Source organism: Phymastichus coffea, unplaced genomic scaffold (genome assembly GCF_024137745.1).
Source record: "Phymastichus coffea isolate CEN01 unplaced genomic scaffold, Cenicafe_Pcof_1.1 PCOF00070, whole genome shotgun sequence".
In the NCBI taxonomy this organism is placed as follows: domain Eukaryota; kingdom Metazoa; phylum Arthropoda; class Insecta; order Hymenoptera; family Eulophidae; genus Phymastichus; species Phymastichus coffea.
The window spans coordinates 915509-932308 of record NW_026706881.1 but is presented as its reverse complement, the minus strand read 5'-3'; the positions used below and the strand labels follow the sequence as shown (position 1 = coordinate 932308).

The 16800-nt window shown below is 29.5% G+C and overlaps 2 protein-coding genes across 3 annotated transcripts; both read left to right on the top strand.

The window, feature by feature from the left end:
• Positions 1-65: 65 nt before the first annotated feature.
• LOC131667752 (synaptic vesicle glycoprotein 2B-like) lies at positions 66-7118 on the top strand. 2 transcript variants are annotated; one of them, XM_058941411.1, is made up of 11 exons: positions 66-293; positions 528-728; positions 2914-3076; positions 3136-3257; positions 3463-3707; positions 3767-3942; positions 4008-4185; positions 4983-5097; positions 5668-5827; positions 6029-6156; positions 6775-7118. In XM_058941411.1, the coding sequence occupies exons 1-11, from the start codon at positions 236-238 to the stop codon at positions 6825-6827; spliced, it is 1599 nt and encodes a 532-aa protein (XP_058797394.1). In that variant the 5' UTR covers positions 66-235; the 3' UTR covers positions 6828-7118. The 2 variants fall into 2 exon arrangements, with proteins under 2 accessions (XP_058797394.1, XP_058797393.1); XM_058941410.1 differs by having other exon boundaries at positions 525-728.
• A 2407-nt stretch (positions 7119-9525) lies between these two features.
• Positions 9526-15375, top strand: LOC131667761 (synaptic vesicle glycoprotein 2B-like). Its single transcript, XM_058941431.1, has 11 exons — positions 9526-9744; positions 9972-10196; positions 10653-10815; positions 11783-11904; positions 11966-12204; positions 12872-13053; positions 13374-13560; positions 14240-14354; positions 14420-14579; positions 14655-14782; positions 14857-15375. The coding sequence occupies exons 1-11, from the start codon at positions 9687-9689 to the stop codon at positions 14907-14909; spliced, it is 1632 nt and encodes a 543-aa protein (XP_058797414.1). The 5' UTR covers positions 9526-9686; the 3' UTR covers positions 14910-15375.
• The last annotated feature ends 1425 nt before the right edge of the window (positions 15376-16800 follow it).

Genomic DNA, 16800 nt, shown 5'->3' with positions numbered 1-16800 from the left:
TAAACCATCGTGATAAAAGTCTCGATTTGAACGCGTGGTGTCGGCAGAATGTCGTGGATCGAGAAGCGAGCGAGTGCGCGCCAAAGAGATCGGGAAGGGTATATGAAGATTCTACGACGAGAATAATTGATTTCGCCAGTTAAGCGACAGATCTCGCGGATCATATCTCTCGCTCAAAGAAACATCGCGCGTTCCCGCGCTTCTCAGTTCAATTATAACGCGTTTGCTAGGGAAAATGGATCTTGAAAAAAAGCCTTCGATACAATTAGAAACCATTGAGGTGAAAAATAAAGGTATGTCATTCGATGTACGGAAGCAAATTGCTTTTCTATTCGAGGGCAATTCAAGTTTTCTAGACAGTTAACTTCTCCGTTGCCTATCACTTTGACACATTATTTATGTGAAGAACGCGTCTAATGAGAGTATCGAAGCTTTATATGCACTAGCTTGTTCGCTACTGTTCGCTTACAACAACTATGTCAGTTACTATTGAACAACGCTGAAAGAAATAACGTACATTTCAGAAGAAAAAGGAGCTGATTTTGAAACAGCTATTGCTACTTGCGGTTATGGAAAATTTCACTATCTTCTGTTTCTTACGGCTGTCCCCGCGACATGGGCATCAATTTTGGATAGTTCTAATATGTCCATGATTTTGCCGTCAGCTGAATGTGACTTGGAATTGAGTTTATTCCATAAAGGCATTCTCAATGGAATAACTTACGCAGGTATCTACGGCTTTCCTAATCAAAACTTTCTATTTTGCATATTCTTTATATTAATTTAAAAAGAACATATTTCTTATTTATTTGATAGAATCAATAACTATCATATCCACTTGAAAATTAGCGTTTTTTACTAATGATCTTTCGCTTGCTATTTTGCAAATTTCTTCAAGTCAGAGCATTAAGGTTAACGCATATTGGTCAGTCTTATCATTACATACGTAAAACTTGCATGAGTCAGAAAGTCTCACACTCATATGTATAAATCTATCAATGCATTGCATTTTATACATTATATATTATTTTTCAATCTGCCTAAAGAGTCCCGGTATTGCAAAATGTACAATTCATTTGACTACAGTCTTTCGAGATTACCAAAAAAATATAGCGTACAATATGTAATACAACAACAGAACAATACATAATAGTTTAAGATTTTTACTGTCTCAATCAAGTTTCAAGTATATATAGTGATAAGACTGGCCGCTATATGTTAATCTGAGTGTATTGACTTGAAGTGGCTTGCAAAATAGCAGGCAAGGCATTGTCAGAACAGACAATATTTGTTGACTTGTTAATATCATCATTTATTCTAATTTTAAGTAATACACGAATGGTTCATTTTTACGTGAAATCACATTAATTTTGTTAATTAACATTAAAATAATATTGTGATTAAAATAGAATAGAAGTGATACATATATGAACAAAGTCCTTAAACTTTTGAAATTTGTTTTTAAAAAAATATTTTTTTTAAAGCACAGCTTTTAAAATCTTTTGTTCTCTTGTTGTTGGCTTGAGTAGCATTAGAAAATATGAGCTCGTGATTTTTTCAAAACCTTTTCTTGTAAAACTACATAATTAACCTAAACTCAAAATTTTTTAAATAAAGTCATTTTTAATAGGTTAAGATTGTTAGATATTGAAATGAAAATGTATCAAATCATTTTAAGCAATAATTGAAGTTTATTTATCTTTTAAATTTTATGAATAATAATATAACAAATTATTAGTAACAATACAGTAATTACAAATACTATGATACAAAATATGAATATTTTCAACTAAGTACTTTTTTAAGTACCGTTCAAAACGTGAAAAAAAAAGAAAAAATATTAATTGGCTTTGGGTTATACATCAATCGGAAATGTATTTTTGTTGTGTCAATAAAAAGCGCCTCTTTTTAACAAGAGGAGTTCACTGACTATACTCACTACAAAAGTCTGTCACTCAGAGTATTTACAAGGCACAGAAATAAAAAAAATTGTGTTAGATTGATATTGAGGAGTAGAATACGTTCTATTTATTTATATATTAGATATAGAAAACTTCTTTTTGTAAAACAATAAAATTTATGAAGAACTAGTGGAGATTTTAGGTCATCATTATTCCCACAGAAAACCGTTTTCAAGTTTCGATTCGCCCTTATTATAGCATAATTATTATAGAGTAACTAGAATTTGAAAAGTTTTGGGGATTTTCACATATATTCAATTAAGAATGTCATTTGAATTTTAGAATTTTGATAATCCTTTATTTTCTTGTCTATAAAATTAGACGTTGTTTACTTTATAAATGCTATTTGTTGGCATTTGGCCTTTAAGAATTCAATAGATCATTATTTTTCGAGAATTCTACATTTATAAAAATCTAATTAATTAATTATTATTAGTTCAATGTTCATATTTACATTAAAAATGATGGTTTTAAGATAACTTTTTTAAGATAATCTAAAAGAATTTCAGATTAGGCAATAAACCATCGCATGTGGGCTAACTGCTGAATCAATATTATTCTATACTTTCTGAGATATCCTGATCAAGTTCAACTTTGACGTATATTCTCTCTCGTTTCAGTAAAACTTTGGTCTTGATAGAAATATTTCCTTTCAAGCTCCATTGATCCTTTACGGTTTTTACTCGAACTCAAATATAAATTGATCTTTTCGTTATTGATTAAATTGAAAATAGCGTGCGTGATTAAAATTTATCACCCTGACGGCAATAAAAGTTTGTTTCGATCTCTCATGAAGAAAAAATATTTCATGACTGTAGCTTTATTATAACTGAAACTTGCTACAGCAGCTTCTAACATAAGATTTTACTTTCGATTTTAAGTTTTTCAATTGTCATTGTACACTGATATGTATTGGAGGATTAATTGTATGCATGGATACAATTGGTTACAGGTATGGTTAGTAGTGCTCTGCTGTGGGGCTTCGTTGCCGACGTAATGGGAAGGCGACGAATCCTTATGTTCGGACTCCTTGCCGATGGAATTTGTAATATATTATGCGGTTTATCCCAAAATTTTGCCACCGTTGTATTTTTCAAATTCATGAGTGGATTTTTGTGAGTATTCCTGCTTGTCGTGCATAATTAGAAGACATTTAAAACAACATAATTTTCAGTATAAGTGGCCCGTACGCTACAATAATGACATACTGTGCGGAATTTCATTGTATGCGGGCAAGACCTAGAGTTACGCTAGTTCTTGGCTTTACTTGCTTTGCAGGATGCATCATAAACGCAGGTATTGTATTAATTTAATTAACGTTTGTAAAACGTCGACAAGGAAAAGCTTACATTATCACAGTAATAAATTTCATTGCATCATTCGAAATCCAAAACAAACAAAATAAATATATTTACTTTTATGCCACCAACATCTCCTACAATATTAAGGCTGAAGTATTTCCATTTGAATTGAAATTTAATAAAAAACGTTGATTTTTCAGTTCTTGCTTGGGCAATTATACCTCATAGTTGGATTGTTGCAATCGGTGGAAACACGTTCGTTTTCAATTCATGGAGATTGTATTTATCGACGTGTGGTATACCAATTCTCATTGGGGCACTCGGACTGAGCTTTTTTCCTGAAAGCCCCAAGTTTTTGATGAGCCAGGGTCGTAATGATGAAGCTTTGGAGGTTCTTAAAAAAATATATTCTATGAATAATGGAGTACCACAAGAAGAATATCCGGTAAAAATATAACACTACGGATTGAATGGATTCCTTAAAAGCTGTTTCTTTTTTTTCAGATTAAATCGTTGGAAAATGAATTGAGCTCTAGCCAATATGTGGAAAGAAATTCAAATTCAGAAAGTTTGAAATCTGTTATCCAAAAAGGGCTTTTACAAATGAAACCTTTATTTATGGGATCATACTTGGTTAGGTTACTACTAATAGTTTTGATACAAGCAGGAGGAATGCTTTCGTAAGTTTCGTTAATTAAATAACATTTAAATTGTACATATCATCAAATTCGAACTATATTTTTAGTGCAAACACCTTAAGATTGTGGCAACCTCAATTATTTACCATATTGAATAATTTCTCAAATGGTACTGATGATAACTTAAATAATACATTCTGCAACATTCTCGATAATTCAACGACTTATCTGCCCAAACAATATAATGGCTCAAATGATTTAATAAATTATGAAGAGTGTGAAACGGTAAATTATGCAAACTTACACTTTATATTGTTTTAGAGTTTATATTTATGAAAAAAGTACTTTTTTAACTTAATAACTTTTTTAAAAACTATATGGCCTGAAACAAATTTTCCCTGCAAAACAAATTATGCGATTTTGATTAAGTTGACGAATCATGTGATATCGCAGTAATGAAAACTTGATTAACAATAAATCTATTAAAACATTAGGTTTCCCGCATAAGTCTTGATATAATTACCAGCGATACATAATAATTAGATTTCAAATATAAATTCAACAGATTACAATTCAAATTATGTTATTTTATGGTAGTGTTAATTATTACCATGAACTCCATATAAATATTATACGATATCGGTATTAATACATTTTTAACTATGCCAAAAATGAGTTTGTTTCTGTAGCGATGATAATGATTGTGTCCAGATAAGCTTTGAGTGATTAAAATCATTATCCAAGTATGACAATACTTTCATTTCCACATTACGTAATATTATTAATTAGTATGATAAACGTTCAGTCATTACAATATCCTGTCATTACAATACTAACAGAAATTAAATACCAACTATCCCGATCGATTGTTATAATCATACACGAGCGTATGACTTTACATACATAAATTAAAACCAGTATTAATGAGCAATTATCACTTAACTTCTTACAACAACGAATAATACTATTAAAGTATAAACTTGAAAAAATAACGTTCGTCAGTATCAGAGGCATAAAAAGGGGTCATTTACTAAGGGGCGGTCTAATAAATATTATCCAAACAGTTGTTTATGTGATTTCAGAAACCCGTTGATGGTAGTGTTTACTTATTTACAATATTTGTCTCCATAAGTACAAACATATGTCTGTTTTTGGCAACTATACTTGTCAATCGCATGGGAAATAAAAATCTATTGTGTAAGTATGGCATAAATTATATTACGAATAATTATGCAAATGTGACTAAATGATATATAAATGGACATTAAGTTAATGCCGATATCTTTGTTACGTACAATAATATATAATGGTTTTTTTGGGTATGATACTTAATTATTTAAATTATTAATTTATTCCATGTTTGAGTTCTGGAAACATTTTACCAATTAGCTTTTATGTCGGGTTTTGAAGTGAAAAAAAATGGATGAGTAAAAATGAAATATTTTGAATGTGAATGTAAATTTAAAATTTTTAATTATTTTATAAAATTTCTTGAGCTTAAAAACTCAGAAGTTCAAAAGCTGTCTTGGAAACTTAAAAGCTCCGGCTAGCTTGGAAGCTCGAAAATTCGGGGTATTAGGACTTTTCGAGCTTTCACATAAGCCTAATAATGGGTATGCTATTAGTGAAGTATGCTCTTTCTTTGGCAACCTTCGTTAATTTAATATCATATTTCATGTATCTCGTGCAGCGTAACAATGTAGGATAGATCAATAAAGTGATGTCGAAAAAATTCCTTCCATTATTTTACTTTATTGTAATTTTTAGATTCCTGTTTCTCTATATCAACATGTGCAGTATTGGTATTACATTGGGCGAGCTATTATACTTTTATAATAAGTTTGACTTGCCTTTTTGTTGGTTTGATGTGTACCACGTGCACTCTAGTCATTAGCATGTGCGTTGACTTATTTCCTACATCACTCAGGTAAACTATTATTTCATTAGATCATACGTATAATGAAGTATCAGTTTACATCCTATTCCAAAATGTAAAAAATTCCAAGTTATTTCTAAATAGTAATATTTTGATAATTTTCTATAAATAATAAATAATAAAATAATTCTATCATGTAAAAATGAGTCATGCTAAAAAACAAATGAACTCTATAATTACGTTTTTATTTAGGACTATGGCCGTAAGCTTGGCAATGATGGTAGGGCGCATCGGAGCTCTTTTAGGCAATGTCTTGTTTCCAGTATTACTCGACTCAGGCTGTTTTACTGCGATTCTGTCACTTGCTATCATTTTAATAGGTATATACATATAACGTCAATTATAGTGTCAATTTCAATTCATATAGAAGAAGCAAAAGCTTTTATTTTCTTTGTGGTATCACTGAATTTGCAACGTACAAAGTAATTTTTAAAGCAGTATTCTATATTTCCCTAAAACAAAACTAAACTATTTTTTCAATAATTTATTCGTATCAAATTTCATGTTAGAAAATATTCATTATAATTCTATTTTAATGAAATCTAAATTTTTATTACTAGACGTTGAAAAATCAAACGAAGTACTTGCAAATCAGACCAAGTATCTTTTTGAAAGAAAATATATGAAAACATGGGTTAACGTATTATTTGTGTATTTATTTACGTGTAATTATATATGCCGGATCTCCTTTATTTTGACAAAATGCTACAATTAATTCGCTAAGAATAAAATTCTTTCCTATCTATGCGCAGCTCGGAAACGAAGTGAATAATTATTTCCTTATTTTGAACTTCCTGTTTTAGAATATAATCTTTGACATTACACTGTTTTATAGCGTTATAAAATCATTTATTAGTTATTTCATTTTTCTGTGTGTAGAAAAAAGTCATTTTTCTACACACACATTTATAAGTTAACGTAATGTTTTTGTTTTGCAGTCTCAATAATTCTGATAATATTCATTCCGAAGAACAAGGATATTGTAAAATAAAAGTGTATCGCTTTGTTGGACAAGGAAGTGTGGTGCAGTGACATTTATACAATGCAAGTGAAATCCAACTTGTAAGTGATTCAAGGATATGAGAAAGCACATGCGATATGCCGTGTATATATTATAATTTAAGAAATAAGAGCAATGCTACATTTATGTCACAAAAAATAATGCGCCAATATTTTTTAGTTCATATTCTGTTACAAAAAACTAACTATTAAGAAAAGATTTTTATTACCTAATAAGGAGTTCTTTATTAAAAATGAAAATATGCACGTTTGAGAATTTGGTCTAATGTACAACTGAAATCAAATTCTTCCATTAAAAAATTATTTTGTTCGAAAGTTTCAATTCGTTCAAAATTTTTGGTATAATATTTAAACCGTTACAAGTATTTCTTAATTTAATTTCATATGTCAAAATTGGATTTCCAAGAAGTAAGTTCTTTTCTCATAAATACATATCTATGCCACTTACTGTAACAAGAGATTGATTTTTATTTAATGGGAATTTTAATGACTAGAAGATTAAGTGTATAGAAATTCAAAGGTGATAATATTTAAAAACTTTGAAAATTTTGTATTTATAACCTTAAATTAGTAAATTAATGAATTTATAAATTTGTAAATGGTTTATGTTCATTTAAAATAAATTCAAGGAAAAAAAGAACAAACAAATCTAATCTGATCTTTGTTATTTTTCATTGGTTTATTATGAAAGTAGGGATCAGTTATAAACAGTATTTGTGTATTTTTCTTTGTATTTTTTTTATATTTCCCTGATTTGTTATGTATTACAGTTTGTATTGAGCGTTAAGTAATTCAGAAGATTATATTATAATCTAAATTTTATTTTTTTTATTTTATATCTTATATAAGTTAAGGTATTGAAATTTTAGAGAAGCATACATAAATTCAAGTACTGATATTATTAAATCTTCTAGGAATTCAATTTCTTAAAAACCATCACTGATATTGTTTGAAAACTCTTAAAATATTTTTATTGATGATGATTTCCTTGATATGCGACTTATAGTTATAAGTAATTATATATTCTAGAAGAAAAACAATAAATTTAACTTATAATCTTTTAAATTACAAAAACAGTAATTTCTTCAATATGTAGAATAAAAAAAAGTTTCGAATTACGATGCCTACAGGTAATTTCAATTAGAACGTCAGTTGCAAAAATTAATTATTTTCATACAACTGTGTAAAATCAAATAAAAGCATAGTATCCCACCGAAGTATTATTCCTTGTTGTGTATATGAAAAGAGTTAAGAAGTTTTCAAAACTGATAAGATATTGAAGATTAAGATCATAATTTTATTATAGACAACATTACCAGTTATACGATATCATAATGGTACCTTCATTAATATGCGAATTACAATTGTTACGGAGTTCCACTTGTCACTTTAGCAAATAAGCAAATATCGATAGATAGTGAACGTAAACGAATAGTACTTGTGAGTTAGGTCACAAGAGGTGGCTTGACAGTCGTTAATGCACATAAAATAAATTTAATTAGGCGACTATTTTACTATTTATTTATTACTACGTATCATAGTATTTACTATATATTATAGTATACTAGAATCTACTGATAATGAAAAGTTACCGGTTGGTATAATTTAGTAAAGTTACTTTAAGGATAAAGCTTTTCTAACTTCGTAAATTTATACAGCGCATAATTCGGTTTTATATTCCATTTATTATATACTTTGAAAATGCATATAACTGCTATTTTCAGTGCTGTCATCTTATGTAAGACTTATATTGTAACCATTTTTAAACCAATGCTTAGAATGTATAAGTTTTTCCTAGAAAATATTGTCGAATATTTCAAAATTCGTATATCAGTTACTAACGAATAATAAAAACGTACTATTACATTTAGATATCGACCACAGTTTCTATTCAAACTTAATGTGATTTGAAATTCGAAAATTAACATGTAACCACGCATCATTTAAAAAAAATCTGTAGAAATAATAGTAACATTATATTATAATTTAAAACTAATATAACAAAGCAATTAAACCGATAACAACTTACAATCACAAGCGTTAAATATAGTAAAAAAAAATTTTTGCATTTTATAACTTTTGACTTATTTAAGTACTTGTATATTATTTCTAAAGTAGAGTATCTATGTATTTCATAATACTTATTTACAATAATTTTCTTGTTGCATTAATTTATATAAGTTACATTGACTTGTAATATATCGGTAGAACATTACACGTATACGGCGTGGTCTCTTGAAATGAAACTATCCCAGTGTGGAAAATGTTGAAATTTTTAAACTAAATTTTAAAATTAAATGTCGAAAATTTTTTTAAATACTGAATTTAGCATTTTATTAGTGTATACTTATCAGTCAGAGTACTAATTCGTATAATTTTTTATTTGCAACTACAGCTTTTGAGTAAATTGAAAAAATAATTTCGTTTATGATTTTTACATTTAATAAAAATTTACTAAAAACTATACGAACTTTTGGATAAATATTACAATATTATGTAACTTATAGAGTCGAGAAGGAATAAAAATAAGCGTTACAATGCTGAAGTTGGTACGAGTAACATGATTATTTGGATTTTAAATATTCCGATTTTACGATAACGATGTTGACATGCGTGCGTCGTACAATCTAGAATGGAACTGTTGAGGATGCTCGAAGACGAAATCAGTTTATAGTGTATAGTGACAAAGTTGGCATCCATAAGCGTTACGGCTCTGGCTACAAAATATCTTCGTCATCGACTTTTCGCGTGATAGCGATCATCATACATCTGAATATATACTAACGATCCAAGCTTTTATGGCGCATTTAAGCTACAGCTGTTAGTCAAAATGGAAACGTCTGATCAACTACCAGCCGACGTAACTCACCACGATTCGAGCAAAATGAGTAAGTTGTCTAAGATCCGCAACTATATCCATTCATCAATCATGATACATTATTTTATTTAAGTGATATTACACGTTTTTCTTAACTAATTCAATCGATAGTTTTGAGTTACTATCAATTCGTTAATTTAGTTAAAAATTTTAGACTCACTGTATTTTATTTATAATCTTTGCAATCTTATTGCATTTTAACTAACCTAATAAATATCGTGAATTTACGCAACGGAGCACCTGAAACAACAAATACTCCTCCCAAGAAAGCAAACTTTGAAGAAGCCGTGGCGGCTACTGGTTACGGAAAATTTCACTATCTCTTATATCTGGCTATAATTCCTGCTTCGTGGGCATCTGGTTTTGATACAACTGCAGTTTCTATGATATTACCATCTGCAGAATGCGACTTAAATCTCAATCTTTATCAAAAAGGCGTTTTAAATGCAATTGTTTATGCAGGTATTTAATTCTTAATCTGTTGTAGTAATTTATGATTATCCGAAGCTTCGTCTGATAACTATCATATAAAAAACAATATAAAGTGCCCACCGTGGCATCCTGATGTAGGAAAGAACTACACTTACTATACTAGAAAATTAAAATGTTGATTTGTATTCTACACTGCTTTTTCGAACCGAAAAATGCATAAAAAGATAATTATGGCATTTAGTTGTGTTACAATACGTGATTTTAGTAACATTATATTAAAATTTTATGATTCAATTGCGAAAAGAATTTTGATAAAAATCGTAATTGTCAGATGTTATAGAATTGGGAACGTAAAGTTAAATATGTGAATCCAAAACCGACTTAATTTATTCTTTTTTGTTTTGATAAACGCTAGCTATTAATAATTAATAATAACAATGAGAATTTGCACATTGTCAAAAACATATTAGAATTCATTTGTTCAAGGAATGGTTAGCAGTGCTTTATTATGGGGATTTGTAGCAGATTCGTTTGGGAGAAAACCCATAGTTTTTTATGGTTACCTCCTTGATTCAATATTGAATATTATGAGCGGCTTTTCATCAAATTTTCTAGTCCTGGCATTTTTCAAATTCATTACTGGCTTTGTGTAAGTTGTGTATCTGTAATATTATTAAAATTTATTGTACTATATATGTTACCGACAATTTCCTATTTTAGATAAATCCTGACACTTCTGGCAAAAATTGTTTATGCCCTACATATAAAATCTAGGAAACTTACAATGGATAGTTAGAAATCAATGAAAGCTTAGGCTTCATGCATACCATAACTATCAGTAAAAGTTGTCTGGACGAAGTCATCAATAATTGAAGTTTATTCTTTATTAGTTATTGTTCAAATAGGGTATTACTATTAAGATTGTAATGTTAAGTATTGAATTACGTTTCATTTGATTTTGAGTACTAATTATTAATTTAATAAATATAGTTTAATAATATTTTGTATACGATATTACATTACATAATATGTAGGTATAATAGCAAAAGTAAAACAATGTTATGTCATAATCATAAAGACGCTTTTTAAAGTTGTTTCTATTTGAATGTAGGTATTATAAAAAAATATACATAAGTTTTTTTTTCTAAATAAACTAGTATTATAATCCTTAGAATTATATAAATATATGCTTTTCCTGGTCAGATTTATACTTACTTAGGCAATGCAATTTTAAAAATGATATGAGTATTAATATAAAATAATTAAAATTAAAGCCATTTGTAAATGCTTAATTTAAGTATGCTACAAGTAATGCAATGAAGAGCTCATCAGTATGTACACTGATTTATAAATTTATTTAAAAATAGCATTCAACCATTAATAAATATATTTAAGTCTTAAAAATTTCAATTTTACGTGGCTTCGTCTTGTCCATTGTTGCTAAAATTTTGGATCAAGGTCCAAGTTTCCGGCAATTTCCAACTGACTATTGCAAATTCCAAGTTGAAGATCTACTTTGACGATAGTGCCAAGATCTATCTAAAGTTAAAATGCTCCGATAGTCTATGTTACTATTTATTTTGAAAAGCTAAAAAAAATCAACATTCTTATTATAGTGTCAGTGGGCCATACGCTTCTGTCTTGACATATTGCGCTGAATTTCATTGTACCAAAGAGAGGCCGAGAGTAACAATGCTTATTGGATTTTTCCTTACAATGGGTAGCATTGCCAGCCCAGGTAAGCATTTATTGAAATACGTAATTCAAATATAAAACACTTAAAAATTTGATGCTTATAGCTATAGGGCTGGCGATCATACCACAGAATTGGTCGTTCGCTATAATGAATTATGAAGTTCACGCTTGGCAAATCTATCTAATGATTTGTGGTCTGCCTGTTCTTTTTGGATCATTATGTATTGGCTTTTTTCCAGAAAGCCCAAAGTTTTTAATGAGCCAGGGTCGTAATCAAGAGGCTCTTGAAGTTTTTCAAACAATTTACGCAATCAATACGGGTAAATCGTCTCATTCGTATCCAGTAAGTAATACTAACAAGTTACCAGCTAGTTTTTAAAGCCTTTTTATAATTTTAACCAAAATTTATATAAATATTTGTTGTCGTGGTTTGGATTAATAATTACTACGTAGAAACAAGTGAAATTATTAAGTCAATAACCAACCGCGATCTTCATTTTATAAACTTTTATATATACACACACACACATATATATATATATATAAGAATAAATTACATAAAATAAAATAATTATAGATGGACGACCATTTTGAAAATCATAAGCAAAGTATGTATAATATAAGGGTGAGCGAATAAATTTTAGATATCACTTGATATTTAAAGTTAAAATTTATTAATTATATGATTAGAGTGACAGCGCAATGCTCAAGGGCAAATTAAAACAATGAATGATACACAACTCGCCATCAACCCTACCGACTACTTGATTACGATCGCAATGCCGTCAAATTTTACGTTCCTTTGCATCAGCATACGCCCACTCACACATACACACACATACATACATTCACAGTCACACCCATATAAATAATTTATACGTACTCTGTTCAAATTAGCAGTTATCTTTGGTTATAACTGATATATAACTACTTATTTTCTTATTAAATTTTGCCAAAGGTATTGCATTATTTTTATTCCATTAACGAAAAAATTATGTTATTTTTGTTAGATAAAAGAGTTGGCGGATGAGGTCACGACTACTTCTGATTCAAACAACAGAGTGAGCGTCCAAAACAAAGATTTGAAAGCTTCTATCCATGATGGCCTCTTACAGATGAAACCATTGTTCTTAGGATCATACTTCCTTAGGTTGTTATTAGTACTCACTATTCAATTTGGTGGCATGTTAAGGTTGGTCATTTAGTCTATTTTTACATGTTAATTAAAAAATCATACTTTTTATAAATATTAATCCCTCGTATCATCCAATTCACGAGAATGTTTTTACTCCGATTGTTCAAAACTTATGTACGCTTAAAGGTAATTATCTATCTAACGGTGTTAAGAATGGCTTCTAACTTATATCCTTTATATTATAATATATATAATTATAACTTTTATGTTAAATGAAAAATAGAAAAATATTGAATAAAAGAAAAGAAGAAGTATTTAGAGTTACGATGCATATAAATCTAGTTGAAGGGATATTTGTATCATTGTTTATATTTCAGTACTAACACTCTGCGTCTGTGGCAACCACAATTATTTGCAATAATGGCAGAATCCAATCAAAACAATCAAACGAATCGAACCGACGTAGCATTCTGTCAAATTATTGATCAGTCTATACTTTCACATATCCAGGATAATGTATCAAATATCGCCCTTAATGTTACAGAAAGTCCGACATGTATTCGGGTAAAATTAGTTGAATATCAATGGCATCCCAGCAGAAATAGTCAAGTTAATTTTTTGTGATATTGAAATCTTCAAGTTTAAATTTAAATGCAATTTTTCAAAATATCGTCAAAATACATTTGGCTATTGATAATTAGTTACAATTAGCTATGTTTGAGATGCTTTTCAACAGTATATTCAATTCTTTTTTATAACGTTGTATAGATTGATATTTTTTATTTGAAAACTAAATTATATGGCTATGCTAAGTTTACCGATTTCAACGCCTTTCTTTCCTGTACTTGATTGAGATATTTCACAAGGATATTCAGAGTAGAACATGACTCAGCATTGTACGCTGAAAACGACTTTTCGAATCACATCGTTATTATACATTATTATGTTATTATACCTCGTGATTTATAGATTCTAGGTCTATTTTCAAAGTAACTTGACGACAAACTTTGAACATAGTAACAGAACAAAAGCCGGATAACTGATATTTTATCATGAGATTTAAGGCTTTTGATTAAACTTATATTTTTCGATACCTTAAAAAAAGTTAACTTAACAATAAGAATCTAGTCTTAACTGACTTTGAACAAAATAGAGACTTAGCCAGTTCTGCCGAGATGTCACTAATACGAGTATATAGTATCCTGATTACTGAAGTATAGCGAAACATGTTATGCATTCACAGAAAATTGTTGAAAATTCAGTCTACACCAACACGATGATAATTTCGTCTGCATCTCTTTTCTTTACATTTCTGGCCGGAACACTTGTCAGTGTGAAGAGAAATAAGTACCTTTTACGTAAGTGTCTTCAACTTTAATACGCTTTTGATGGATGGTTCGCACAACACCTTGCATTTTTGCAGTGATCTGCTACTTCGTGGCTACATGCTCTACCATATCTTTAATTTGGTCGAAAAATGCAATCTTAACTTTATTTTTTATGAGTCTTTTCGTTGGCTGTTTGAGCGCCACAGTGCAGTTGTGTTCAAGTGTAACCGTTACGCTATTCCCAACAACGATGAGGTGTACAAAAAATTAAAGTAGTAAAGCAATTCAATTTGAAGAAATAAAAAAATAATTACGATATATTTTTTGTAGAACTATGGCTGTAAGTCTAACAATGATGACTGGACGTATTGGCTCTTTAATCGGAAATATATTATTTCCGGTTTTTCTCCAATATGGATGTATTGTTGCTCTGTTGAGTATATCATCTTTAGTCGCAGGTAAATTTCAAATTAAATACACAAATTTTTTTCTTTATTTTGCATAAAAATAAATTAATTCTTTTGTTTTTCAGTTGCTTTTATATTAACACTATTTATTCCTAAGCCCAGAGGGGTAGTTAATTGATCGACACAAACATATTACAAGACGAATTGGAAAAGTAGTTGGCAATGCTATTTTTCAATTCTATCAATAATTTTTAAATAACTTCCGAACGATTGCGTGATAATACTCTAACAGATAGTAAAACGTCTATTTGTAAGTAACGAGTAACGCAAGATTAACTTTTTCGAAAATAGTCGACTTTAAGTTCATTTTTTGTAATAACTCGCAAAGTTATGAATTACAATTATCATTCAGTCTTACGAGCTCGTTCTAAAAATTCAGACAATCAAAAGAATTCCATTCATTGTCAGATATTTTTATTGTAGCTTGTAAGACCGAATAACTTTTGTAATTTATGATTAAATGACGAACTCTCATATTTTAATTTTCGCAATATTATGCTTCAATTTTATAATAAAACGGAACTTTTTTGCTAGTGTACCCTTTCAAATAAATCCCATCCCATTCAGAAATATGCGCAAATATACATTAAAAAAAATTCATGTCTAATGCAGAATTTTCGTTTTAAAGCTGGCAAAAATTGAGATACGAAACGAATAGAATTTGATTTATTTGATAAAATTTACTTGTAAACAATTGAGTAGCAAATCGATCAGATTTTCATTAATTTTGTTTGGTCTATTAATATCTAGACTGTCATAAATGCAATATAGTAGCTGATATGAAAAATTTCTTGGAAAAAATGAAACTAATATTAAATCTAAACTTGTATGCTTTAAAAAATTCTTCTTTAATTTTCTGTGTTTAACCGGTAATGCACGATAAAAAATGGCTCACGGAGCAAAGATGGATTTTAATGGAATCAAACGAACAAGCTTTTTTCTCAGAGTTTATTCGTGTGTAGTTGTAGGGGCAACCACGAGATCTCAATGACGTAATCTTGTAAAGAAGTAGACAGCAAGAATGAAGAAAAAAGTGACGTTACACAAGCAGTAAGCCGAGAGTCGAGGTATACCGAGAGTGAAAGAGAAAAAAAAGTAAATATAGGGGGCTTGAACTTTCTTCTCTACTAGCTTCCCTCGCTAATCTACAGGCTAATCGTCATGTAAGCACGAAAGTACTTATACCGCACATGTGACATAATACAAGATGAGCACGCGAGCTTAGCCACGCAATTTACTTTTTTACAGCAAACACCGTTACCCCTAAAGTACCGCTCTCCTCTTCACAACTTTTAATATCGACCACATTCCAATATATATCCATACTTCGTATCGATTTGCCCAGCCATTCGTCATTTCTACGTAATATATATACTTACTCATGATTGATTTGCTATTCTCTTACTTCGGAATATTTTAATTTGAATCAATTTGCATTATGTTTGCCTATCATCTAAATAGTTTCATTCAAGCGGGCATTATTATATTATATTTAAGACCCTCCATACCAATCTATAGCTAACTGAAATACATATTGTAAACGAAAAAAACTTATCTCATCTTCTCTTTAATGGTTTGCCTAAGAGAAACACAGTTGGTATTTAAAAAATTAAAATTGATGAATATTACAGAAAAGAGATTCTCGTCTCGGATGGCATTTACACCCGAGCGAACCGTGGGTAGAAAAGCACACGAGACGAGAAACTCTTTTCCGAACATGTGTCGTACCGTATTTTTCGATACGACGTGTGGAAAGTACGATTGACAACACTCGTTTTTTGCTAAGCGTACGGGAAAGACGTAATTTACGCACGAAGTGTCGAAAAAAATATTAGCGCACGTTTGAAGCTTTATTGATGAATTATTTATCATAAAATAAATAATAAATCTTAACTACTGATAAAAAGATTACAGAGGAATACATTTTTAAATAAAATTTACATGATCAATAAAGCTTTGTACATAAATTTATCAAGGTTGGAATAATAATTGTTTGATTATGATGTACA